The following is a 27,745-nucleotide window of genomic DNA, read 5'->3' as shown; positions in this document are numbered from 1 at the left end:
TGGTGCTCGTAGCTAAACAGCCTTAGCCAGTAACTGTGACTCAGGAGCCCAGATTCTTTAGCCATCCAGTGGTAGGGGTAAGAGAGCCACGGTGCGGGAGAAATGATAATTTGTGTAAGACAGTATTTGTTAGTCAATATAGATCAGAATGCTTGTATGATGCCCAGTACATCAGATTACATGGTAAATGGTCTTCATTATTTTTTTAAAAATTGTTCCTTTTCATTGGATTCCATTAGTTACAGACTCATCTGCGAGACACTGTGGGTTAAGGTCTAAATAACCACAGTAAAGTGAATAATGCCATAAAGCAGGTCACACACGTTTTATGGTTTCCGAGTATACATCAAAGTTATGTTTATCTATGCTGCAGTCCGTTAAATGGGCAATAGCATTATATCTGAAAAAACAATGTATATACCTTAAATACGCGTGACACAGAGGCATGAAGTGAAACTGCTAGAAAGATGGTGCTATTAAAAAATAGCACTTTTGAGAAAGGAGAGTTACTGAACACCGGGTTGCCACAGACTTTCAATTCGTTTTTGTTTTTGTTTTTTGTGGAAGAACTGGGGTGTAGGCCAGAGGTGCAGGGGGTGAGAGGATTCACCAGAGACAAAATAGGGAGCATAACAGGCAGATCTACTGCAATACACTGCTAAGGGGAGCAGCAGGAGAGACAGGAGAGGTCTGCTGCACCATATATGGTTAGCTCCCTGGCCTGGGATCAGACTTCAGGTTGCAGTGGTGATTATGCTGAGACTTAACCCCTAGGCCACCAGGGAGGCCCTCAAACCTTCAATTTGCATAAAAAAGAAAAAAGTAATATCTGCAAAGCACATAAGCAAGGCATGCCTGTATATCCCTTTCTTTTTTTTTTAAATATTGATTTATTTATTTATACAAGCACTGGCTACTTCAGAAGCGCGGGAGGGTGAGAGAATTCACCAGAGCCAGAGCAGAGAGCAGAGCAGGCAGAAGGACCGAAGTACACTGCTGAGGGGAGCAGCAGGTGGCAGGAGAGGTCTGCGCGCCATGCGGGACCCTCCTCCGGTGGCCGGGGAGCAGCCGGGGATCGAACAGGCGCTGCAGAGGCTGCGGGCAGCTTCGCAACCTAGCACTCAACCGCTGCGCCACAGGGGAGGCCCTGTATATCCCTTTCTGACAGATGCAGAAGACTACAGCTTCCTCCCACTCTGTTAAATTCCTTTAAGAGCAGGCTCTCGGCACCCCAACTCAGAATCCCAGAGCAGCTTCACTTCTGTTTAAAGATGACTCTTTTGAGTGTCCAGATCCATCTGGCTGGAGGTCAGATTGTAGGGATCCACAAAGAGAATAGGGATTCAGAGGAAAAAACTTAACCAACCAGGACGGGTCTTCCAAACAATGACAGGCAAGAAGATACATCCTACCTGCTATGCCTCAAAGTAACAAAATCATCTAAATATGTCACTGTGGGGCATCTGAAAACTTAGATGGTTCTGTTATACTTTGGAGCTGACAGGACAAAAACATCAACATACAAAATGAGTCCACCAAAAAATGAAAACGGACTGAAAAACAACCCGAAGAGAGACGGCCATCAAACTAGAACTCCATCAAAGGCAGTTGTTTGGTTATTAAGGTTCTCCCCTCCTTTTTACCAACGACATGTCGTCCCTATTTTCACAAAAGGAGAAAATAGCTAACCGTACACAGAATGATGATGGTCCTTAACCCAAGTTCTTGCCTAATCCCCTTGTGTTTTGATAGTGTGGTAATCAATGGAAACAGTGACAATTTAGACTGATAACTATGATTACTTCTCGACTTCCAAGAAGAAGTGCTTCAAGCTCTGCCGGGGGATAAATGGAAGCTGGTGGTTTTAAATGGACTGAGACAGGTTGATGGCATTTATAGCATGGAAAAAGTTACTGCCAGCAGCTTGGGATGTCAGCACTGCAGTTCAGGGGAGTCTTCATCATATTTGACCCCTTGAATCTGAAGAATTGAACTTGACAGCCAATGACCAATCCATTTGCTAGCAGTTGTAATGGGTCTGTGCCAACCAGAACAAAAACATCCTACCATCTTCCTGCAGGTGTCAGAGTAGGGGATTCCAAGAAAGGCTGCGGGGGCTCAAACGTCTTCCCCATGAGGGCTTTACAGATGGAATTAACAGTGACAAAAATGACAGCTGCCATCTGTTGGGCTCCCACTGGATACTGGATACAGAGCGAAGAGCTACGTAGACATATTTTTTCTACTTTAACAACTGCCCTTAGGTCAATATATTGACCGTGTACTCAGTGAGGGACTGGAGAACTGGAGAAACTTGCCCACATATAAAGGGTTGAACTGGGGTTAGAACCTAGAGCCTTCTAACTTCAAAGCCCACAGTCATTCTGCAGCCCCCCAACCCATCCAAGGTGAGCCATAGGGATGTTCTCCCAGCTCTGACGAAGACCCCAATCTCAAAAGTTGGAGCATAGTCTTCTCCTAAGGTGGCTTATGCCACTTAAGAGGATGTTATTACCTGTTGCTATCATTGCCCCTAGGAAGGGAAGCCTTTTTTCTGTAATAGTCTCCATGTGCCAGAAGACTTCAATATCTGGTCCCAATTTGTCCTCATCTAACTAATCTCGCTGGCGTGCCTAGAAGTCCTCTATCTAGTGTCCAGGTGTAGTCTGTGGCAGAACACAGTTGTATCCAAGTCCTCCTGCCTATAAGCTTTCTCCACAACTCTCCCTTCTTTCTTCCATGCTTAAGTGTGTGTGTTAGTTCTCTCCTACAATCTCTCTCTCTCTCTCTCTCTCTCTCTCTCTCTCTTTCTCTCTCTCTCTGAGAATTCTGTGCTATGGTTTCTTCTCAAGTAATGAGTATATGTCCTTGTCTTTCAGGTTCCCTAAATTTTTATGCTGTTGTGTCCACCTTCCACCCAGCCCCATTCCCATTCACCCCCACCATGGAGTCGCTTTTCCAGACCCTATAGCATCTAAATTCTTTACTTCTCTCCAGCTTCCCCTCCTTCAAACTGAAGGTGTCTACCCAATTTGAGGCAGAGTTGTCTCATTGAACCTCCTTTCTTCCGAATCTCTTGCTTGGGCATCATCCTTAAACCTTGAATACTTTGGGGTTAAAGTAACTGACATTTGAAACCCTAAACTCTTACAGTTCAGTAGTTTTCTGTTTTTGAGATTCCAGTAAGACTGAGCGTTTGGGTGCATTTTCAGTGTTGGGGCCCGCCTTCCCTGGGGCAGGAAGGTGGGGTGCTCTTGCTTCTTGGGGCAGGAAAAGGTTCTGGATTTAAGGAACTGTGAGAGGAGATCTTGGTTACTAAATTGTTATATCAAAATATAATCTGTCACAATTTTCCTGTCTTAGAAGGAAAGGACTATTCTCACACACACACACACACACACACACACACACACAGCTAACTTTCCACTGGGATTGCTAGAGAACATGACCCTGACCCACCCCTCACTCCCTATCCAGGGGCATTGGGACTGGAACTTTGAACAGACTATGGTCACCTTCTTTCCTTCTACTTTACAACCAAACTTGTGAGCCCAAAGTGTCCTATTCTAGTCACACCCAGGCTCCTACCACCTTGGAGACCTGAGACCTGTTTTAAACACTTCAGTTCTAAGTCTCTGATCTCCTTCCTATCCAGAGGGCAAGGATCCCAAAAGGTGGTGTCCTTATGTGCCAGCCTGGGCACCTTACGATCACTATCATGGAACTGGGCACTTGGATCCAGGTAACAATTTTGGATAATAGCTTCCAGTGGGATCCCAGTTGCAAAGCAATCAAAAGGGAGCCGGGTTCCAAATACGGCTCCCTTTTGAAGAGGAGATAGACTGCAAAGCCAGGAGCACTTAGGAGCATGGGAACCTACACAAGGTGGTGTAGGAAGAACCATGTGGGATGCCCTTAGCCTTCTAGTGCAGGCCACAGGCTACATCTTTTTGTAGTTCCTGTGTCTAACTCCTTTTTGTAGTTCCTGTGGCTGCCCGGGACACCAAGGATACAACCTAAAGCGGGTGTTATGTTCCTTCCACTGCATTTTGTTGACCCCAAGAATACTGCTTGCTTTGTACCTGGAAAAATTTTCCTAAGAATGGGATGCCCTTTATATTTGCCAAAAGTTCAGAACTTTTAATCAATTCTTTTAGTGAGCTAATACAGGAACAACTCCATCTAGCTTTTTTTTTTTAGCTAGAAAATAGCCCCACCTCTAATCTTTGCTCACTACTATTTCCACCTTTGGTTTCAACTCATGATTATTTAGTTTCTGGGGGGGGTGGGGGAGGGTGTGTGTGTGTGTGTGTGTGTGTGTGTGTGTGTGTGTCAGGATCAAGTTGTTATTTAGTGGGCCAGTCCTTGTCAGTATGTGGTCTGCATAAGCTGGAGGGAGAAGACCTCATTCAGTTTAAAGAATCCTGTTTATGGATTCCCTCTGCCGATGCTTTTTGTCTGGATGCCTTCAAGTTTAAAGACCTGTCATCTTGTTCCTTCAGGATCTGCACGCCATGATACCTAAAGAGAAAGATGAATGAAAAGCACAAGTTAAGCTTTGTCTTCTAAGAGAGTGTCTAGATTTTTTTCTTGCTAAAGAAGTCTCTGATCTGTCTATTTCTGACCATTTCCTTTTATCCCTGCATGTGTTGATTAAAGTCTTCATTTTTGAGCCAGTTCCAATCCTTTATCTTTGAATAGTGCTTTATAGATTGTGAAATACTTACACACAACCTGATATGCCTGATCTTTTCAGCATACCTCAGGCATCCTTGTCCCATTTCAGGAGACACTGGGGTTTAGAGAGGTCATCTGGCTTGCTTAGGGATATAAGCCTATTCATCAATAACTAGGACCTCAACCCATATACCTCCTAACTCCAAACCTAGTGTTTTCCCCACTAGACCCTCTTTCTGTGAATAAGAAAGCAAACCACAATTAATGATTCATTCATCCATTCATCTACTATCTATTGATCATCCATGATACACCAGGCACTGTTCCAGGCATGAGGATATAGCTGCCAACAGAGCCCCCGCCCTCATTACATTCCAGTTGGTGGCAGATAGAAAATTTAAAAAAAAAAATGCCAGAGTGACAACTTCTGTGACAGAAAATAAAGCAGGATATGGGAAGAGATAAGGTGGGGCTCTAGGTGAGTCTGGGGCTCAATGAGTGAAAGGAAACAAGGAGCCATGGGAAGAAATAGAAGAGAAGCTTCCCAGGGTTGTGGGACAGCATACATATGCAAGCCTGAGGTGGGAAAAATTCATGTATTCTGATAACTGAAGTGCTCTGTGGCTACAGAGGCCTGAGCAAAGGACAGAATGGTAGGAGATGAGGTAGGAGAGGGGGCAGGGAACATGTTCAGAGAGACTGAAATGTTTCAGGAAGGAAGGAAAGTCTGACACTACAAAGTTTGCTTCCCTTTTAAATAAGAATCTATGTGTTGATCGAGGCTGGGTTTTAACAGGTCTCTGTCTCTTTCACAGGCCTACAGGTTTTCTCAGCTTCCTGAAATGGTCATGGGCTCTCCCCCGCCACCTGTACCTCCCCGGACTGGCCCTGTAGCTGTTACTTCTCTCAGGCGGTAACACATTCCTTTGCCTTGTTTGGAGTATTTGGAAAGGATTGGGTCCTGAGTATCCCGAGTGACAGACTTCCTTCATGCCCCGGTCCATTCAGGGTGTATCACCTGTCTAACCATGTACCTAGAGCACCTGAGTGCCAAGAAAGAAGTGGGGGCCACAAAGGGTTGGCCAAACTTCATACCATTTTCATTAGACATTAGAGCAGGCACACAATAGAACCCACAATTGAAAAAACCCATGGTCAGCTGCCGCATACCCTGAAAGCTGATACCCTGACCTTGAATATCTGAAAATGACTCCAGCTTGGGCCATCACAGGGCTGCCTCACATTGGGGTGCCTCCTGCTAGGTCTGTGCATCCACAGGTCTGTTTGGTGATTAGGGGTGGTATCTGAGAGGCCAGGGAGAGGTGTGTCCCAGCACCCACCTACCTCTTGACTTCTACGATGGAGAGGCTGAAAGACTGAATTCAGATATGTCATTTATGAAGCATGGGTTTAGTATTCTCTTTGATTTGTAATGATATAAAAAGCATATGTTTTAAATAAAGATAGACCAGAGCCACAAAAGCCATGAGCACTGGGAGACGTTGGCATAGTCATCGTGTGCAGGGCTGGGAGAAGCAGCTGTAGCCCAGAGTATCTGTGGACCACTGCCCTGGCCTCTCCTGACAAACGAGACACACCCAATCTGTGAACCACATGAAAACAGTGAAGGCAATTGAATTTCCCTCAGAAACCACCCTGCCCTCGTTTCTAGCATGTGTAGACACGGCCCCACGACTCCAGCCAAGCTGAGAGTGGGTGGGAAGCAGCAGACCAGGACTCCATCTCCCCGCCACTGACCTGCCGTGCACCTCCAGGCAAGTTGCCTCACCTGCTTGACCCCTGTTTCCTTACCTGAAAGATGAGGGCAAAAGCTCAAGTGATTTCAGTTTCTGGGATTCCTCCAAGGCGGCCAAAATATGTGCATCAGAATCCAGGAATTTTCCTGGGAAGGGTTTTCTGAAGGTGTAGTTATTACCTGGACCTGCATGGGGGAAGCCAGGGCTGCGTGAGTAGGCAAGGAGGGGTGAGCAAGGGAAGGGAGGACCCCATACTGAATCTCTAGCACTACCATATGGCTGCATTTACCCTCCCCTGGGGAATAGTCTTCCCTGAGCTTCTCAGCTACTCCTCAGGGTCCAGGATGGGAGGAGCTTCCCCTCAGCCTTTTGTGGTAGGTTTGCTGAAGGCCAGCATCTATTTCTCACATTGCCTCACAACCATCAGTCTCCTCCCGTGCCCTGGTGAGCCATGTGCCATCCTTGCCAAATACCAGGAGGTCACTGCCTTCCATATAAACCTGGAGGATTAGACCAGGGAGGAACCTGGGAGATGAGCTCATTTACCCTTTTGATTTCAGAGGAGGAAACTGAGGCTCAGAGAGGGAGGTAGCAGGAGCCCAGACGCTGCCTCTCCATCAGGCTCCTTCACTCTAGTTCTGTTCTGCTCTTACTGCCACAGCCTCCTCCTGCTCAGAGGGTGTCCCTGTGGTTACCTTCGGTGGCTGCCTTTGCTTCCCTCCCATTTCAATTTTAGGGGAGCTTGGAGTCTCAGCTGCAGTCTGTGTCTAAAGCATCTTTCATAATAGGGGGAGATGCTGGTGGCCACCAAGCCCAGCCTGCCCTCTTCTCCCTTGGCTTTCTGAACACTCAGTGGAAATATGATGTGTTAAATGGGCAGGATCACGGCTTGCCTGTAGGACCAAACAAGCAAGCAAACAACAACAACAAAAAACTTCTCTCATTCACAACGCACTTAGAGTGCTAGACTCCTCTGCTTGCTCCCAGGGGCATCGTAGCTTCCCAGGTCTTGGGTTAAGTTTTCCCAATAGCAGCGGGGATGCTGTGCACCCAAAAGCCTTCCTGGGCCACCCTCCTGGAGTCAGAGCAGCTGCAACCCCGCTCTGCAGACGAGCCTTCTCATTGGCTGCCGATGATGTCACCAGCTCCTGGGTCCACCATCCCCAGCTAACACCCAGCGCTAATTGCTTGGCTGATTTTTGTGTGAAAATTAAGTGTGCTACTCCCCAGAGACACAAGAACCACCTCAGGGGGCCGCTGGCCTTGAAACACCCACACCACCACTCCAGCTCTGGCCAGCACGACGACGCTGCTCCAATAGCCCCCTTCGCTGTTGGAGGGCAAATCCTACAAGGGGTGCCCCCCTTGCAGAGCTGGGACACTGCTGCCTCTCCCGATGGCTGCTCTGGGGTCATTCACGCCCTTCCCCCCGCCACCCCGCTGTGATGTAGGGGACTCGGCTAACACAACCCCCCACCCTCTGCCCGCCCAGGTCCACCTCGGACATCGGCAGCAAGACCAGGATGGCCGAGTCTGCGGGGCCAGAGCCGGCCCAGCTGCATGACAGCGCCTCCTTCGCGCAGGTGTCCAGGGGTCAGGTGTCCGTGGCACAGCTGGATCAGTCTGCTTTAAATTACTCAGGTGGGAGAGAGAAGAGTCCCCCAGCCGGCCCAAGCCTTTGCTGTGCTCTTTGCCTTTCCCCTCCCCCAAACTCACTGTCTGCCTTCTCCCTGCCCCCCTCAGAAATCCGGGCAATTCTTTTCTGAGCCCCCTTCCTAATTTCGGTAGCCCTGGCTAGAGAGCTCCTGGCTTTATTTCTTAAGATCTGAAATCTGACAAAACATTAAGATGTGTTACAGTCAGGATATATGTTGACATTTTGCCAGACTTTAAGGATTTAAAAAATAGATATCTCTTTAAAGCTTTACACACCCCATCTATTTCCCTTCTCCCCAGGGGTTATTATAGTCCTCCAGGCCTGGGTTTTAACTTTTTGCTATATATGTATGTCCTTAACAGTGTATGTTAATGCCCTAGGTACTTTAAATGTACATAAGTGATAACAAGCTGCACATTTCCTTTTGCACTTTGTCTTCTTAATTCAACTTTGTTTCCAAGATTTGTATGTTGCTGCATAAAAGCTCCCTCTGTGGAGGGAGTCTCCCCAGCAATGGACACATCAGTTGTTTCCTTTTTTTTTTTTTTTTTTTTTTTTTGCTGTTACAAACAAAGCTGACATGGGCATCAAGGTTTGTGCCTGCCCTGGTTGGTTTTTGCTTTATTCACACCATACCTTTTAGGCTAAAACTGCAAGTACCCAGTTGTCAACACTGATTAAAACAGTGTCCAGAAACCCCACCAGTAGCATCCATTCCTTCTGGTTCTTTTTCTTGGCTCTTTAAAGATACTATCCTTCTGGGGAGAGACCACCTGGACACCAAGGTGTGATTTCCTCTTGCCGGCAGGTCAGGGGGTGTTGTGATGAGCATGGGGGGGTGGTGAGGGCTCAGCCAGGGGAGTCGAGCCATCACCTGAATGTAGAAAGCTGGATGTGATTGCCAATCGATGGTGCCTTCCAAATTGACTGGACAGGTGAGCAGGGAAGGTCTAGCCCCCCTCCACTACCTCCTCCTCCATACCAGAATCTGCCCCCCCATTTTCCAGTTTCCCCCAACTTAGCTTTATTTCTTAAGATCTAAAATCTGACAGTGGGTGGGTGTTGGCCTAATCTCCCTGTCCATCCCCTCTGCACCAGGTAATACGGTGCCGGCCGTGTTCGCCATCCCAGCTGCCAACAGACCAGGCTTCACTGGTTACTTCATCCCGACGCCTCCCTCATCCTACAGGAACCAGGCCTGGATGTCCTATGCTGGGGAGAATGAGCTCTCGAGCCAGTGGGCCGATTCGGTGAGACCTTTACTTAGTCCCCCACAACTCTACCTGCTTGACATGCTACAGGGAGAAAATGCATGAGAGGCTGAGACTGAATGTTGTGTTATCTCAGCCTCCCTCCCACCACTCAGGTGACTCAAGTCAGCTATTTTAGAGGAAACAGTCTGGTAAAGTGGAATGGCAGTTGACAGAGGAACTTGAAACCAGCCTTCTAGTCCAGGTTCCCCTGCTTCCTAACTAGGCAACCGTAATAGGACTAATTTAAATAATAACAACTACCGTATTTTCTCTGTGTCAGGCACTGTTAGGTGTCTTGTTTATATTGTCTTCTTTAGTCTTCACAACATCCTGTCAAGTAAATATTATTCCTGTATTGCATCCCATTTTGCAGATGAGAAAACTGAGGTCTATTCAGATGTCATGCAGCTAGTAAGGTGTCAAGGCTCGAATTCAACATTGCATCTGACTCCAGAGCCTTTATTCAACTTGTTCCTTTTGCTTGAAAATTCTGTAAATATTGTAGAGGAAACACCATGTAAAAAGATGCCTTAGAAACCCAAGGCTTCCTGCTCAATTTCTGAAAAATGGCTGTCTTGTCATGGCCCTTGGTTTCTTCCTTTGTAACAAGTCAGAGAATTTGGTACAGTAGACCTCTCCCAGTCTGGACCAAAGGGAATAGCACCCCTGTGAACCTGGGGAGTCACACCCAAACCAGCCTGAGTCACCTGGCAAGGGCTGCTAAGTGAGAAAACCAGAAAACCAAACAAAACAACAAGCACAGTGATAGCCTCTGGAGTAGGTTGTCCGATAACCCATCATGGAGAAGAAGGGCAGACTACCTCCCCAGGCTGAGCCTGGAGCTCTGATCCTATATGTCACTTTAGGGTTTGGTCTCAAAATTTGAAATATGTCCTATCTTTAGGAAATAGTTGACACACAAGGCCTGGGTCATCTTTTTCTCTCTGCCCAAATCCCTGCGGTCCATACTAACTCTTCAGGTTTAACTCAACGTCAGTGCTGGTGGTGGTTCTTATTGCAGTAATGCCACATCTAAATGATGCTCTCAGGGGTAAAGCTCTTCTGTCTATTTTAATTTTCCTGATCAAAGCTTAATGTAATTTCTAAAATATTTAAATATAGATGAGGCCATCTTGCATTTAAAAAATTTTGAAATGAATGACATTCTTTCCCCCTCCCCTTTAAAGAGGAACATACTTTAATTGGTCATTAACAAAAGATTCGGCATCATTACTATGCCTCACTGTACTAAAATGACATTTGTAAGATGGGTTCTGATGGTTTATAGGATTACTGCCCCTATGTCAAATATCTCCAAACTATTATCATTTTGGAGTTATTCCAGTGGCTCAGTGTGGTTTTTCCTTTCTCTGACTTTGCTCCCAGCTGGCACTTAAATTACTGTCAATGTCCCCACTTCCAGCTATATACTCCCCCTTAAATATGCTTTTCCTAATGCACTATTATCTGCAAATGAGGCATGTCTGAACTCATTACAATTGTTTATAAAGTTGGAGTAAATAAGCTCTAAGAGAGGAAACAGGGATTCCCTGCTGTTAAGTAAACAAATCTTAGGACTTAGAACAAACCTTAGGCAGCCAGGTAGAGTCAAATGAGTCTCAGGTGTGTTCCAACTCTTTGCAGCAAGACTTAAAGCACCTGTTTAATTCAACCAGCTTCTAAACGGCTGAATCGCTGGATATGAGTTGATCAGTTCAGAGCCTATTTGATTCCATAATTCTACTTCCAGTCTAAACTTACAGAACATAGATGACACTAGACTCCATCTAATCAGGCAGTAGTAAGCCTGCAGCTTTGGTGGCTCTGCGCAGAGTATTATGCGAGGACTCTGTGGGAGTTGGCAAAAGGATTTCCAGGGGCCTCCCTGGTGGCTCAAGGGGTTAAACGTTAGCACCATGAAGCAGTCCTCAGTTACTGCAACACTAGTTCGATCCCCGGGCAGGGAGCTACCCACATGGCACAGCAGACCTCTCCTGTCTTGCCCGCTGCTCCCCTCAGCAGTATATTTCAGTAGATCTGCCTGTTCTGCTCCCCCATGCTGTCTCTGATGAATCCTCTCACGCCCTCACCCCCGCACCTCTGGTCTACACCCTAGCACTTGTATGCATAAATAAATAAATCTTTAAAAAAAAATAAAAAAGGATTTCCAAAGCCTTGGTTGGCCCTTGCTCTCAAGACACAGATGGTGGATTAGTCCAGCAACATCCAGATGCCTTTGGGTTCATAGTGTCTTAAAGATGAAAGAAGGGGAACCTAGCAGATCAAAAACCTCACCAAAATGAATCCATCATTTTGGGCTCAGCCCCCTCAATGCGAAGGAGAACCAGTTTCCTATTAGTTTTTAATTAAGAGGAGGATGATTGCTGCAGCCTAAATGGGTCTTTCCTGGAGCCCAGTTACCACTCCAGGTAAGCAGGGTGGCATGCCCATGCGTGGAGCTTTGCAGTCAGGAAACAAGCCCAGAGGACAGGTGATTTATTGCTCATGTGGGCTGCGTGGGGGACTAGTTATCAGCTGGAGAAAGCTTCCCCATGGGGGCAGGGATTATGCCCACCCTCTACATCCTGTGGAAAGGAAGATCCCTTCTGCCATTTGCATGTCTCGCCTTCCTGATCCCAGGTATCCAGAACGGAGGTAGCTTGGATAAAATCACCTGGACCTGGGTTGATGAATAGGTTTTGTTCTTGGTGCTGGATAGAGAAGGATCTGGAGGATTCCCAGGCTCAGGAGCAAGGTGTGCAGCAACTAGTCGGTGCTATCTATCGTGGTCACTGGCTAGGAAAAGTTGGGGAGTGGTGTTTGCCAGCCCTGAGTTGGGGCCAGTGAAGCATGATGGATCCCTCTCGCATGTACTATAAGGAAGAGTCTCTCAAGTCCTCATCTTCCCTGCTTCTGAATATTACCCTGAGGCCACTCCAGTGGAGTCAGGTGTCCCTGGCCTGTCCCAGCTACCAGCACCAAGACACTTAATGCCACAGAGCCAAAGGGTGGCCAGAGTGGACTTTCAGCTGCAGCAAGGGCTCTTCATTTCCCGCTGAGTTTGAAATGCGGGAAGGGGGATGGGACAGCTTGCTTCACCAACATTGGGCACCAGCTGGACATCCTTTAATGATTTTCAAGCTGTGCGCCTCAGAACCCCAACTTTGCAAAACTCCCTAACCACCTCTCCATTGTTCAAGGGTCAACTATACTTCCTTCCATTTGCTGGATTGTGCTTATATTTAAAAGGTAACCAGATGTGGACTCAGTGTGTTCCAGCTCTTTGCAGCAGGGTTTCCTGCACCTATTTAGTTCAGCCAACCAGCATAACCAGTGGGTCCAAATGCCCACATTCTAAGCAAACTGACTCCAGGTTTCATATCTACACAACCGTATTTTCTTCTGACTCTCCTTCCCTGGCCTCAGCTCCCTCCTGTTTCCAGTATTGAGGGTCTCCTAGGACTTACTTGAGCCCCTGTCTAATCCCAGGCCCTGGCCTTCTCTTCCACCATCCTCTGCAGGTCCCCCTCCCGGGGTACATCGAGGCTTACCCACGGTCACGTTATCAGCAGAGCTCACCCTCCAGGCTTCCTCGCCAGTACAGCCAGCCAAGCGGCATGCACCCCAGCTTGGAGCAGGCCCCGGTGCCCTCCACAGCGGCCTCCCAACAGAGCCTAGCAGAGAATGACCCATCTGACGCACCCCTGACCAACATCTCCACAGCGGCCCTCGTGAAGGCCATCCGGGAAGAGGTGGCCAAGCTGGCCAAGAAACAGACAGACATGTTTGAGTTCCAGGTCTAATGCCTGAGCCCCTGGGAACTTCAAACACAAGGAAATAGTCGTCAGGTTTCTCAAGCCTAACATGTTGGAACTGGAGTCACATCAGTGTGTGAATCTTTCTCGCCCTCCCTTACTGAAAAAGTGAACAGTGGGGCTTCTGGGAATCAGAGCAAAACTCCTAAACAACTGGATTCTCATTATTCCACTGATTCTATGTCAAGAAGTCCCTGCACGGGACCATATGTTTGACATTCTGTTATGTTAAATGTTTGAACTATGGGTGCATTTCCCTACGGAGCCTTAGTCACAAGAGACATTAGCTATCTGCAGATTTCTGAGCAATGCCACATTTTAATAAATCACCAGAGGGGAGAATACAGCTCTATCTTTGGTGACCTCTGCATGTTAACTCCGTTTCTGTTTTAAAGGCAATGCAGGGGTGTGATTAAGCACCAGACTGCTCTCTCTCATCAGCTGTGACTGTATTCCTTAAAATCACCTCTGGTCTGTAAGGGAGACACTGACTCCAGCCAAGAAACTTGACTCCCTTTCTTCTAAAGGTTCATATTCAAAGTCAAATGAATTGGATAAAAATCAGTACTCTCAATGAATGCACCTATAAATAGTCCTGGCTCTTCCCCCCCCCCCCATTAATTAAACAAAGAGAGAGGAGATGAGAGGAAATGGTTGATGTGTGTTGACAGGCTTTTGAAAACGTGTTGTCATTTTAGATTCAGAGAACCCTGCAAGGTGGGATCTAACAGAAAGAGAATCGGTGCTAAGAGCTTTTAGGATCCTACAAAAGAAAAAGTTACTCATGGAGGTTTTTTCTTTGCCTTGCAATGAAGGGGGCCTGAGATTGAAGCATCTTTCTTTTGAGGAAACAGATACATCGACTTGTACAAGAAAGTCTCTGCCCCTTCATCAGTGATGTTCAGCATGTGCTGCCGAGCAATGCAAAAGGAAATAGTCATTGATGCCTGTTTGAAGCCGAAATAGTGGATCCACAGCCTCCCCAGGCTGCAGCCTCTGTTTGTGGAAGCTTCTGAATGTAGAAAACCTGTTGATTTATGTTTAACTGTAAATAACTTTTTAAAAAAGTGTATGGAGTTAGCCAGTGCCCTTTGCACCCCATAGTTAATGGGCGCAGGAGGACTTCAACAGAAATGGTGGGGCTGCTGACCTTGTGACAAAGATGTTGCAAATCACCCTCCCAGGCATGGCCAGTCAGCCTGCAGAATTCTGTATGGGCACTGCCTCTCAGCCCTGAGCCACCAGTTGCTGACTGTCACTGCAAACAAAACAGCTACTGACTTTGGGTACCCCAGAGAGAATGAACAGTCTGGTTTCCTCACCAACGTTGGGAGCCATGCACGATATTGGGGGCTTATTGGTGTCTGTTGGAGAACAAGGTCCTGTCCTGCCTTCACCCATGACCCATCTAGCTTCAGCTGTTATCCATCCCCTTCTGAGCCTATCCTTCCATTCTCCTCATGAGTTTCTTTGGTCTTTACTAAGAGAAGAAGGTGGAAATTTAAAGTTGAGAGAAGAGTAGGAGTGGGACTGACTAGGATGGGAGATTCAGACTGTCAAAGCACAGACTTTTCAAAGAAGCTGTTTTTATTTCCCAATGGCAAATTGCCCTTTCTGGAATGTTCCAGAAATGATGTGTCATGGAAACCCCAAACAAGTCCCTTGTTCAGATGATATTAGGTAGTGTCCTTTTGGTATGCTGGTTGATCTTTCATAGTGTTAGTTTTTTGTTACTTAAAAAAAATCAGCTATAAATAAAATGTATTTTTGTAATTTCCATGTGTATATATGGTATATTTCTACCAATGGCCAGTTGTTGTAGTCCAAAACCTAAATCAGCTTGCAAAACACTGTGGACAGTGCAAGATTTTATGGACAGATTAACACAATGCCTAAGTCTATCCAAATAGGTATTCAATGCACTTGAATGAACAAAGAGCCAAAGAAACTCAGCCTTTTCATGCAAATGGTATGAGTCTGATAAAGTCAGCTACATTGTCCCGCCTTACCAATAATATTTCATCAGTGCAATGATCTCACCCAATACTTTTGTCTACTTGGTAAATGCCTGGAAATACTGTATATGAAAATGAAGTTTCAAGACCTTAGTATGATTAAAGTATATGCACATGCTTCAAAGACAGTGTCTGAGCTTTGGACATTCCAGTGTTTTTTTTTTTTTTTTAGAGAATGAGCCTACAGTTTGCTTCAGCTTGCTAAGAGGATGGAGAAACCAATAATTGCGATCTTTGCAGAACCCCATGAAATATTGAGTCAGTCAGCTGAGATGGCTAAAAACATGGTATGGTAAATCGGGCACTCTCAAACTAGGCACCACAGGTTAAAAGAAAAGTATCTAGGTGGAAAACTTTAAATTGAAAAGAAACCAGTTTGTTCATGTCTTCCCGCCAATGGGGAGATTACGCTCTTGTTTGATTTTCTGTGACTAAGATGTAGTCTTTTTCTGAAGAGTCTCCTGACCTCAAGGAGGCGACAGATACGGGACATCTGAGAAGGGGCAGATGGTCCGAAGTGCCTCATGGTAGTGAAAAGAGTTCCATGAGAGCCCTCAGGCACCGTGTTCCCCAGGATGCTCCAGACAGTTGAAGAAGCCACAGAGGACTTTGGTGACCTCGGGGGAGGTGAAAGTCCAGGGAAGTAGAGTGACCTGCCTGAGGATTCCAGCCCAAGCCTGCTGATTCATGACTCAACTTGCTCTCCATTTCACCATGCTGCCTGCCCACTTGTCTGTGACACATTTCTTGAACTGTGCTAGGAAATTTTAAAAAGTAGACAAGGGTGATTTGAGGGACTCCCTGCATTCTTTCAAAGAAACAAGATGATTGAATTGTGAAGCGTTTCAGATCAAGTGTATAGAGGACCATGCATTTGTGGCATAATAAACAATTTTTGGAACTAGTTTTGATGTGAGTTTTCTACATTTGTGAAAAGAAATGCATTTTGACTTTTTCCAGAGAGAACCTTCAAGGAAATGGCGTTCTCGACTGCTATTCAAGACTATGGGGTGTATTCTTCCCTTGGTGCCATAGATCCAAACGGGCAAGTGAAGAGGCCGTGACAGTTTGTCATTGTGAGGAAGCAGGGTCTGTACTCTAGGGAAGGTGATCTGGTGGTGCAGGAGCATCATTATTCTATGCCCTGAGATGCCAGTTGTTACCTTTGGAGCAGGGAGGTGCCTTTTTTCAGGGTGTGCTAGTGATGGAATGTTTTTGTCCTCAAATTCCTAAGTTGAAATGCTGACCCTCAATGTGACAGTAGAAGGTGGGGCCTTAAGAGGTAATTCTTGAGGGTGGAGCCCTCATGAATGGGATTAGTGCCCTTCCAGAAGGGACCCCAGGCAGCTCTCTTGCTTTCTTTTCTGCCATGTGAGAATACAATAAAAGGTCAACAGTGCAATCCAGAAGAGTGCTTTCAGCAGAACCTAACCCTGCTGGTACCCTGATCTTGGCCTTCCAGACTCCAGAACTATTTTTTATAAGTCCCCCAGGCTATGGCACTTTGTTATGGCAGCCTGAACTGACTAGGAGTGGATTATGGGAGAAGTTATATTGTTTATATGTTGTTTCAAAAATTTGGCAAAACAGCATGTAATTTCTGAGCTCTCAGGATGGATAAGAAAATGTTAAATCTGTGATTTAAGAACACTTCTGAGAAAAAATGCAAAATAAGGGAGTGAAGAATTTAAACACCTGACTAGAAGAAATGTTTCTCTGACAAGCAAAAATTCAAGAAATGTCTCAAAAGATTTAAATATTGATTCTGCATAATACACAGGTATTTGATGTTTATTAATAAATTGATGCATTATTTTAAACATTTGAAAACTGAATTTCAGAATTTAATCCACACACCAGAAAATGGTTTGGACTTTTCTTTAAAAAATACAATCAAGATAGTAGTTGAGCTTGGAGTAGTGGCTCCAACACACAGGTCCAAGAGTTGGAGATTCAATTCGATCATTTAGTCCAAGCTTGAGAGTATTTAAGTCAAGGAACTTTGTGAGAACTAGAAACCTGTTCACATGTGCTCGAATGCAAGGGTTGACTAAAAGAACACAGGACCATTTCATAGAAATAAAACACAGCTCTCATCCAGGAAAGGGATGGAGACAGTTGTCCTGGGATTTTATCTCTCAGGTCTCTTGCTTCCCTCTGCTATCTTTCTCTGTGTTCTCATTAGTTTAATGTAGCTGAAAATCCATGCAAGGCCTGCTCCCCAGCTCCCCACAACCTTTCCTTTTCCGTACCCACCCTTCTCTGACTACCACTGCATGTCCCTTAGGGCAAGTCAGGCTCTGATTGGCCCGGTTCATCTGCCACTGGATGAACCACCCTTGGTCAGGCACCTAGCCAGTCAGCTATAATTAAGAAGGCAGGGATATGTAATACAAGCATGGCCCCCTGGACTGACCCTTTCAGTGGAGAACGGAACCCAGAGGAGGGAGCATGAGTGGTCAGGACCTTCAAAAGGAACCCACTACAGACCAGAATGGACCAGTACTCCCAGGATGCCAGCCAGCAGGTGAATAATCCCTATAGATAATGCCCCAGACAGGAAAGCATCCTTGACTTGCAAATCAGATGAGAACAGCTGTGCTTCTAGCCCTGGTGGATTGGCTAGACCTGCCCCAACCACTTCCCACCCCAATGCCAATAGTGACATAGCTGCTGGGTCTCAGCAGTGATTTCTGATCGGGGCCCAGTTAGCAAACATCTTGCTGAGCAGACAATAAACACTTGTAAATTGAAATGCATGATCTTAATTCAGGTGCTACTTATGTGGCTCGTGGCCACACAATTGCATGGATAAAACCAATGAACCTCTCAATAGAAACTCTTGAAACAAAATTGGCTTCAAGAGAAATTGATGTTATTGTGGCTCTGCCCTTGCAAATGTAATAAGTTAGTGTACTAAGAACTGCAAGGGCTCTTGATTTCTTAAAGTGAACTGTTACATTTGTAGGTGGTTCTGGAGAGGGATATTTAGGAAATAGAATTTATAGCACCAGAATTGAATTCTTTTAGATGGTACTAATTTGCTGTGATTATGCTGGTTTCAAAAAATGGGAGATTCATGAAGTGGTAGAACTTGTGTCCATAGGTCAAACCCACATTTTAGTAAAAGCCATTACATAATGAAATCTAGAAATTGATTATTTTCAATCTCTAACCTCAGTCAGGCTTGTGAATCACAGAGGGAGGTTGTCAGTGTATTTTACATAAATTAACTGTGGCTTTACCTTGTCTCCCCCATCTCTTCCTAATGTCTAAGCTCCCCTCCCCAAGCCACACATAAACTGAGTACAAGAGAAAGGTTTTACCGAACAGAATCAAGAGTTTCATTGGTTTAGAAATGTCAAAAACAGCAAAGTATTCAAGGCCTTGGCAATTATCTTTGAACCAGTCTCTGATGCCTCATCTGTGAAATGGGTATGACAAGCTCTGCACTTCTTACCTCCCATGGTGGCTGTGAGGAGTATGGTATAATGTATGTGAAAAATGCTTTGCAAAGTATACTGGAAAGTATTCTTACTAAAGTATTAGCTTCATAATTCAGTTTTATCCAGCAAAACAGTTGAGCTCCTTCTATCCATCAAAATAATAGTGACATGATCTGTAAACTTAAAAAAAAAATTATATCCTATAAAATAAAAAAGTAAAGATGTTCCTAAGTTTGGAACTGCCCACAAAAGCCAGCCTCAACTGGAGCTGTATTTTGCTGTCATTCTCCATGATTTGGAGACTGTCAGGTCTTGCACACGAGTTTTACTTTGGGTGGAAAACCCAAACCAGCGATTCCCACCAACCGACTTCAACATGTTGCAAAAAGACAAGTGCTGAACAGGAGCTTTGACTGTAGCTATTGTCAATTAATGCTTTGCTTTCTTAATTACTTTTGTATATCCTTGGCCTCTGCCTGGAACAGAGGGCACATATGTTGTTAGAATTTTTTATTGTAAAATAAAATGGCAAAGGCTCTCATACCCCAAAACCTGCTTGCTTCTCATTCTGCTTCATCCACATAGTGACCTGGAATCCCCTTCACAATCCAGCTGCACAGCAATGCCTCCTGGGGGAGGGTTAAAATATAGTTGCAGACTTGGCATATCCAGTGTGGTCCTAGGAGCCCTGGGCCTGAGTTCATCAGTCAGTCAAAAAAAGTTTACCTCTGGCCATGTCCAGGGCCCAGAAGAGCAGTTCCAAACTAACCATGAATGTATTCTTGGGGCAGATGGTGTTTCAGGGCACATAAGCCAAAATCTGCTGACATACTCTTCTCAGAGTGTGAAGAAGTTCCATCCAAGTCAGTGAGTCCCAGGGAGTCCAGGGATGACATTGGTATGGAGCACAAACTCTTGAGACCACCTACTCTGCACCTCCATGTTAGTGCTGACAGTCATGATACCTGCCTACTGTTCAGCCCTATCTCAAGACCATGTGTTAGACTCCATGCTCTGGCCTCTGGCATCAGCTGACTGGACAGGAGAGACATCCAACCCAGAAGCCACATGTTCATTAACTGAGCAGCCACCAAAAAATGTAGTTCAGCATATGGGGTAGGCCAACCAGATTCTCTTATCTAGAAATACCAAGAAGCAGAGACTGTTAGCAACAGTTGTTGAAATGGAATGATCAAGACTCAGAAGCTGTGACGGGCTATATTCAAAGGTCTAGAATATTGAGTAGAAGCACCTTGAAAACAAGGAGATTTAAAGGCTAGGTAAGAGAGCTTCTCTTTAAAGTTTTGCCTCTAAAACTGGGTAGGTTCCAAGGAAAAAGTCTGTGCCCCCGGGTTAACTCTTTAGAATGAGTCCAGGTGAAGGAGAGTCAAAGGCTGAGACTAGAAACCAGAGGCCACTACCAGCAGACATGAGGCCTGGAGATGTGCTTGTATATCCATCTTTCTGCCAGGAGCATGCATGTCCAGGTGTGGTTTTAGCCTGTTCCTCATTTATCTTTCATTTAACTGCATCCTTAGAGGAAGCACTGATTGAACTTTCCACATCACCATCCATTTAGGACTTCATTGGCTGAGAAACATTTCTTGAGTACCTACTATGCACCAGACAATGTGCTGAGGGATGGAGATTCATAGTGAGCAGGACACAGGGCCAACCCATCACAGAGCTCACAGTCGAGAAAGATTCATCCTTGACGCAAAAAGCCCAACATATGAAGGGCTCATCTGTTCAGTGCTTTTTCTACCCCTTGAAAGTCAGCCAAATGAAAACCAAAGTCCCTTTCTTTCTGGAAAAGTTTCAGTTTTAAAAAAGACAGACTGCAATGCATCTTCTGATTATGCTACACAGCTTTCCTTTCCAATGATTTTTAACCAATTAGTAAGGGGCCCACAATATCCCCACAGGGATGGAGAGCAAATTGCCAACTGCCAAGAATCAACAAGCGTTACAAACTCAAATTCCAGAGCTGTCACCAACAAATGAAATCAGGACCCCAAATGGTAAGGAAAGGAATAACCAATTTGGGGACTACACTATGCTGTCCAAGGAAACTTTCAGGAACCATACACTTTACAGTACACCAAACACTCTCGTTTTGCTTTGTTCGTATCAGCAAAGTGCCATTCAGAATATACTGTATTATTAATGAATGGATTTTGGTTTTTATTCAGCCTCTGAAGTAGAGTACCCAATGGAGAAAGTCTAAATAGGTAAACCAGCCCCAACTTTGCAGTTCTAGCCTTTCATTGCTATATTAGTCTGCTCAGATTAGTTGAAATGGTATTTGTTTTTTCTTGGTAAATCTGCATATGACATAAAACACTCTGTCTTACTGGTAATTTTCCTTCCAACGTGGCAATGGATATTTGTATTCACATTTTGTCTTTTCTCCTACTTGGTATTTCTTTCTCCATTCCCCATAAGGGAAAATTTTAATAAGCATTCACAAATTCTCAAAACAATAGAAATCGCCATGTGATGTACCTTGCTGTTTTTTTGAAATTATAGGATCCCAGACTCTTTGAGTTGGAGGAGAATTTAGTGAGGAAATTGTGTCATCAACACGGATAACCCTCATGGCCTTTTACATGTCGGCTTGCCTGGTCAAAGGTAAAGCAGAATTAAGGCTTCAGCAAAGCAGGGACTCAAAATGAGGTAGGAGGAGGTTAGGTGAGGGAGTGAGGAGGGTAGGTGGGTGGGGGGGGTGAAGGGAAAAATTTTAAATATATTATTTGAATATAATATAGAGGAAAAGCAATCTCATCACTATATGGTAGAATGTGGATGTTGACTTGATTTTAAATTACATGTGGGGTAAAAGGGCACCAAAGATTTTTCAGTTTGGGGCCTGAAAATGTCTTACTTTAGCTTTGGAACTGATGGCCATGACCACTTGATCACAGAGGGCATCCCCCTCTTAGGATATGGGGTCATCATCCTACCCAACCACTTTCTAGCATGTCATGGCCCCTCTCTGAACTTTATGGGGAAATGAAGTTGAGATCTGGTCAATGAAGTGATGGTAGAGCTGGGAGGAGAGAGTGTATGGTTTACAGCTGATTGGTTTTCATAAACATGAGGATATTATCTGGGTAATCTCTGCTTGAATTTGTCTAACACAGGGGACCCACTGATCCTTGACAGTTCTCCTGCCCTCACCACCCAAGAGTGACTCCTATGCTCAGCCTCATCCCACCCCCACTGTATACAGCCTTTCTTTTTTAATATCCCAGGACACTCCTAGGCCTCCAGAACAAAGGGTGAACTTTGACACTTAGAGTGAAGTGAATGGTGCTGTTAAGGAAAAGCACTTCATCACCTGGCCAAGGTGAGACCAGTTGAAACCAGTTGGTGCTCTCCCGCAGGTTCCACAGATTCTTTATTTTATTTATTTATTTTTTTTAGATTTATTTATTTATACGAGCACTGGGGTATAGGTCAGAGGCACGGGAGGGTGAGCGAATTCACCAGAGACAAAGCGGGGAGCAGAACAAGCAGAAGGACCAAAGACACTGCAGAGGGTAGCAGCAGGCAAGACAGGAGAGGTCTGACGCGCCATGTGGGTATCTCCCTGGCTGGCCAGGAATTGAACCTGTGCTGCAGAGGCTGTGGACAGCTTCACAGTGTTGAGTTTAACCCGCTGCACCACCAGGGAGGCCCAGTTTCATAGATTCTTTTGGTTACAGCCGCATCACCCTCAGAAGTCATTCTTCTGAGCAATCAAATGACTCAGCTTCCCCAGAGCATATGACCTGGGCCCAGCCAGCTGCTCCTCGTAGGCATGTAGACACCCGGGTATGGCGCGTCGAAAGACCTGGAAGGAAGGACAGCCAACTCTATAAAATGAGGTAGAATCATTGCAGAATTACACATAAGCCAGTGAAAAGTTATACTCTATTTGGGAAAACATGAGAGTAACCACGTAACTGCTTGGAGATGGTGGTGTTAAAGGGAACTTGGCTGGTGCTGACACCAGGAGAAAATTTGCCCATCACTGTCTTGGAGTCCAGACTCTATGTCATGTGATCACACAGTCTCCACTGGTTGTGTAGAGGCAGCAGGCTGTTGTGGGCTGAAGGGGAACAAGGAAAATAGAATCGTTTGAAGCCAGTCACCAAAAAATGAGCTAAGGGTTTAAATCCATGCATTTCCAAATGGCTCAGTCATGCCCTAGATGCCTGCCTCTCAGTGCCCCTGTAAATTGGTGGCTGCAATATCATCCTTTTGGGTGAGTGTAAACAGTAATGGGATGCTGTATGTGGAGTGCTGAGCATAAGACCCAGCACAGAAAAGTCCCCGACAGCAGGTAGTGAATGGTAGGGTGGATGAGGTCAGTGGCAGGCCTTCGGAGAAAGACCAAGAGAGTTCCTAACACCACTGGCCTCTCGTGCTCAGACTGCAGGAGTCCTTTTCCAGTGTTAGAACTGGACCCATCAAAGCAAAGTTTGCTTTGTCACTAATACTATAAAATAAGATCAGTCCTTGAAATGTACCTAAAATAAACTGGTTCTTTGGGATGAATGGGGGAAGGGGACAGTGGATAATTCAGATTTGAACACCACCCCCTTTGCTTTGCAGAGGGGAATGTGATCTTCCTCTTTGCAAGAGGCCTGCTCAGGCACACGTACACGCACACTCTTTTCTCTCACACACCACACTTTGGACAGGGAGCCTGTCCTGATTACCCTGTGACTTCCCAAATTACCTCCAGGAAGGACGAAATCCTAGAGGTTCACATAGAGGAATGCGCTGCCACCTGGAGGGGCCAGCAGGCTCAGCAGCTCACCCATTGTTTCACTGTAGGTAGTGGCTTCTCTGAGCCTTAAGACATTTTTACCTGCTCCTTAAGACATTTTTACCTGCTCCACAGCACTTAGCACTGGAAACCAAACCTACATTTGACTCCAAATTTTCACTGTTTCCAGACAACACAATCTAGTCAAATAAGGGGGAACATAGAGATAAGTAGATGTATAGATCTATTTTTATATCTACATATAGATATCTATGAACAATTGTCTACCAGCCTTTTTACTCTATGTTATTCTTAGCCATTAATGGATAATATATATACATATACACTTATGTATATATATAGTATATACATGTATATATAAAATATATATATATATATAATTCCATCCAACCTGAATAATAGGAACTAGATAAGTGACAGAAGAGAGTGAAATAACTAGGAATACACTGTAGATAGTGCAGTGGACTGAAGTGTGTCCCCCATCCCCCAATTCATATGTTGAAGCTTTAATTGCCAATGTGATGGTAGCCTGGAGATGGGGTCTTTGGGAGATAATCAGATGAGGTAGCTAGAGGAGGTCGTGAGAGGGGTGCCCTCCTGATCGGGTTAGCGCCCTATAGACACCAGAGCTCTCTCTCTGCCATGTGAGGATACAGCAAGAAGGGGGCTGTCACTAGTCCAGAAGAGGCCCCTTGCCAGATTTGAATTGGTCAGCACCTTGATCTTGGACTTCATCCTCCAGAGCTGTGAGGAGCAAGTGTCTGTTGCTTAAGCCACCCAGCCTATGGTATTTTGTTATAGCAGTTCAAGCTGAACAATGCAGAGAATACATATTTTTATTTATAAAATAATATTTTATAATTTTATTCATGTGAACTGGACTTTTTATCTTGAAACTAGTTCTGAAAAAATTTTCCCTGCATGAGTTGCTATGGCTCTCAGCAGGCAGCTGCCCGCAGTCTCTGGGGAAGGCCTGGGACTGTTCCTGTGGTTTTTTTTTTGTTTTGTTTTGTTTTGTTTTTAAGATTTATTTATTTATACATACAAGAGCTGGGGTGCAGGCCAGAGATGGCGGGGGGATGAGAGGATTCACCAGAGACAGAGTTGGAAGCAGAACAGGCAGATGTACTGAAATACACTGCTGAGGGGAGCAGTGGGCGAGACAGGAGAGGTCTGCTGCACCATGTGGTTTCTCCCTGGCTGTTTGGGGATCGAACTCATGCTGCAGAGGCAGCGGACTGCTTCATAGTGGGTGCTTAACCCCTTGTGCCACGGGAGGCCCCTGCACCCATGTTTATTTTCCCAGTGAATGCCTTCGATGGCTGCAGTGTCTCCTTCTCCCTAAAGGTTTCCACATTGGATTTTCTTCTAGGTAATTATGCACAAGCTGATGAACCTTGGCTGGGCTGTGAGAGGACTAGACAGGGGAGAGGGTGGTTTCATCCCACCTCAAAATCCGTGCTGCCACCTAGTGGACCCACATAAAACAGGAGGATTATTTTTTTATTTGTGAACAGAAACCTTGAAGCACATTTGGCCAGAAAGTCTATGGGCAAAGTTGGTGGTGATCCTCTGTCAAGTCGTGAAGGGAACAGTTTACACACATAATCTCTGTTAACGCCAACACCCTAGGCAGCGGGAATTATCGTGCACATTTCCCAGATGAGAAAAGGGGCTGCAAGAAGTTAACAACATGCTTTATCGAAAAAATGACTGGATGAATAAGTGAATGAACAAATGATTAAGTCATGCAGACACAACTTGTGTGCACTCTTTCCAGAGTGACAGTATTTGTATCGCATCAGATAAACTCTGAGGTGAGATTAATAATCCTGGATGAGTTCATGAATGGACAGATGTAATAACTGGATTTCTTGAGCCCTTTCTTTGGGTTGTTGTTCTGTTTCCTGCATAATAATTTAAGCAACCTATCAGGTGGGGGCGCTGTTAATCCCCTCATTTTATGGATGAAGAAACTAAGGCACAGAGAGACTATGTTAACCTCACAGGTGGTGTGTACTGGGATGTGGTCCAGGTAGCCTGGCCCAGAACCAGCACTCTTAACTCCTCTCAGACAAGAAAGAACATCTAAAGCCTATCTTTAAATCTTAGTAAAGAACTCAAGATCCATCTTGAGCCCTTTAACGTGTCAACCAGGCACTTGACATAGATGGGTCTCAGGATATTCCATCTAGACCATTCTTTTTTATGATTTTATGCAAGGTATTAGACTGTAAGTCAAATCACGAGCCCAGGCACTTCATTTCCCTACCCCTCTGCAAGTACATGAGGAGTGGCCCCTTTGCGCACAACCCTGTGATTAGCCCTTACTGAGATCACAGTTGAGCTAGGGAGACAGGCCAACAGGCAGTCATTATCCAGGCGGCAGTACCAGGAGAGGGAGGCACAGAGTGCTAAGACAGCTCAGAAAAGGGACGTGTTACCCAGTTTGGGGGGAGGGGTCAAAGAAGGCTTCATGGAGGAAGTGACTCCCAAGCTTTTAGGAAAGGAGCACTTTTTGGTGTTTGTTTCCTTCTGGGCAGGTGCAGCAAGCCTGGCCACTCTCTGCCCCTTTACTTCACAGTGCCCAGGGGTGGAGAGGGATTTATGTGATTTGCCGTTTAGGGAAGAATAACTGGGCATGCATAGTGCCACCCTGCCCCTCACCCTCTTTAGGGATTGCTGCCTGCGGGAGCAGGATTTGTCTGCAGCTCCTTCTGTGTAACTGGGGACAAGGTGGGCAGATGTGCCTGATTCTGCAGTTTTGTGGTACGGGCCTGATTTGACTTCACACCTGAGCTTCATGTTCCAAATTGGCTTTTTATGCAGAATAAGGTTGAATGACATTTTTGATCTCTCTCTTCCAGCCTTGTCTTATTTCTCAGTAAAGTGGGTGGGTAGCACAGATGCAGTCTATCGGGTCCTCTGTCTCTGCTCTCCCCAACTTGCAACCTGCCTCAACCATTCCCATTCTTAGGAACTGGCATGAGTTCATTCCTGTGGACATGGAACTCCCGTGCTCACTGAGGAGCTAAGTTATGAGGAAGCTGGTTAGAAAAGGCAAAAGCAGGTGTATGGATTGGAATTGGAGGGCCTCGGCCTGGGTTCCCGGGGACCTGCGGCCCTCATGACTATCAGCAAGCAGCTCATGTGCTGGGGACATGTGCTCTCTGTTGGCAGCTGCTCCCAGCAGCAAGTGATGTGGGGCCATCACAGTACCGTGCTCACCCCACCCAACACAGACAGAGATGGGCGTGTGACCTCGGTGAGCCAATCACATTTCCTAGCCAAGGAGTGAAAGTTGGAGTTCAGTTGTCCAGTAGCAGCTCCTCATTCCTTCTAAAGGTCCGGAGACCTCCTTTAAAATTTCACTTTTATTTGTTTCTGCCATTCCTATCCAAGAGCCCTACTGTCAGACACTCACTATTTAAGTTCATCTGAATGGCCTTCTGTTTCCCGCATAACTCTTTCTGATGCTGGAGGTGTGATGCCGGCCTTCTCTTCCTCAAAGCACCACCCTGTCTTGTTCCTTTTCACCTTTTATGGGGCTGAAATCTTGGATCCTGCAAATTCACCACTTCTCTCTTCCTGCTGGCCAGGCCTCCGTCCAGTTCCTATTCTGTGGCCACACCACGCCCTGCACCAGCTCTGCAGCGAGGACTGTGTCCTGTAAGGCCTGGAAAGAATAACGAGGACTCCCAGCTGGAGGTAATTTCACCTTACTTGTCCCCCTCTAGCCTCCCCCACCAGCCACCCCGTGAGGGCAGCGTCTCCACTTTACGGTTGAGGAAGTAGGCCCACATATCTGGCTGGTGATGGCATCATGTACTGCTGAAAGGAAACAACCAGTGTGCCGCGGGGCACGGGCCCTGTGTTCCCTTCCAGTAAGCAGAAAGCTTGAAAGCACCGATTAGATCTCCTTTCAGCTCCCAGAAGCCAGGTCCTGGCTGCTGCTAGACCCTTCCTGGCTCCTGTGACCACGGGGATGGGAGGGAAAAGGAGGTTTACCCATCACACTAGCAATTCATCTTTTTCTCAAGACTTACGGATCTGTGATGGGATCATGCCAGAAAGAACTGGTCTCATGACTGTAAGGGCAGGACTGGCCACAGTGCAGGTTCTCTGATCCCATGCAGACCAGGTAAAGGAGGAGTCAGAGTCCTCAGTGGCTTTTTTGCAGGTCTTTTATTGGGGTTCACCAGGCATATGGCAGGCTGGTGGGCTGGGAGGCCTGCCAGCCTCCCAGCCCCCAGCAAGTCTTCACTCTATCTGGGCTCTCTGGCGTTCGTTCTGCTGCTTCTCGGCTTCTGCTTCGGCTTCTGCTTCGGCTTCTACTGCTGCTGCTGGC

General features: G+C 45.8%; 1 protein-coding gene across 1 annotated transcript in view; it reads left to right on the top strand.

Moving 5' to 3' along the window:
* The window catches only part of KIAA1549L (KIAA1549 like), a gene marked incomplete at both ends in the record, with an annotated part of 230,659 nt that extends 217,512 nt beyond the window's left edge, over positions 1–13,147 (top strand). Inside the window, 4 exons of the mRNA XM_084254514.1 lie at positions 5,493–5,590; positions 7,927–8,075; positions 9,190–9,341; positions 12,866–13,147. Coding sequence (XP_084110640.1) covers positions 5,493–5,590; positions 7,927–8,075; positions 9,190–9,341; positions 12,866–13,147 — 681 coding nt within the window. The remainder of the gene's footprint in view (positions 1–5,492; positions 5,591–7,926; positions 8,076–9,189; positions 9,342–12,865) is intronic.
* Positions 13,148–27,745: the final 14,598 nt, after the last annotated feature.

This window comes from Talpa europaea (genome assembly GCF_964194135.1).
Source record: "Talpa europaea genome assembly, chromosome: 1".
Lineage (NCBI taxonomy): Eukaryota > Metazoa > Chordata > Mammalia > Eulipotyphla > Talpidae > Talpa > Talpa europaea.
Note: the sequence above shows the minus strand (reverse complement) of the source record. Positions and strands in the feature narration are given on the sequence as shown.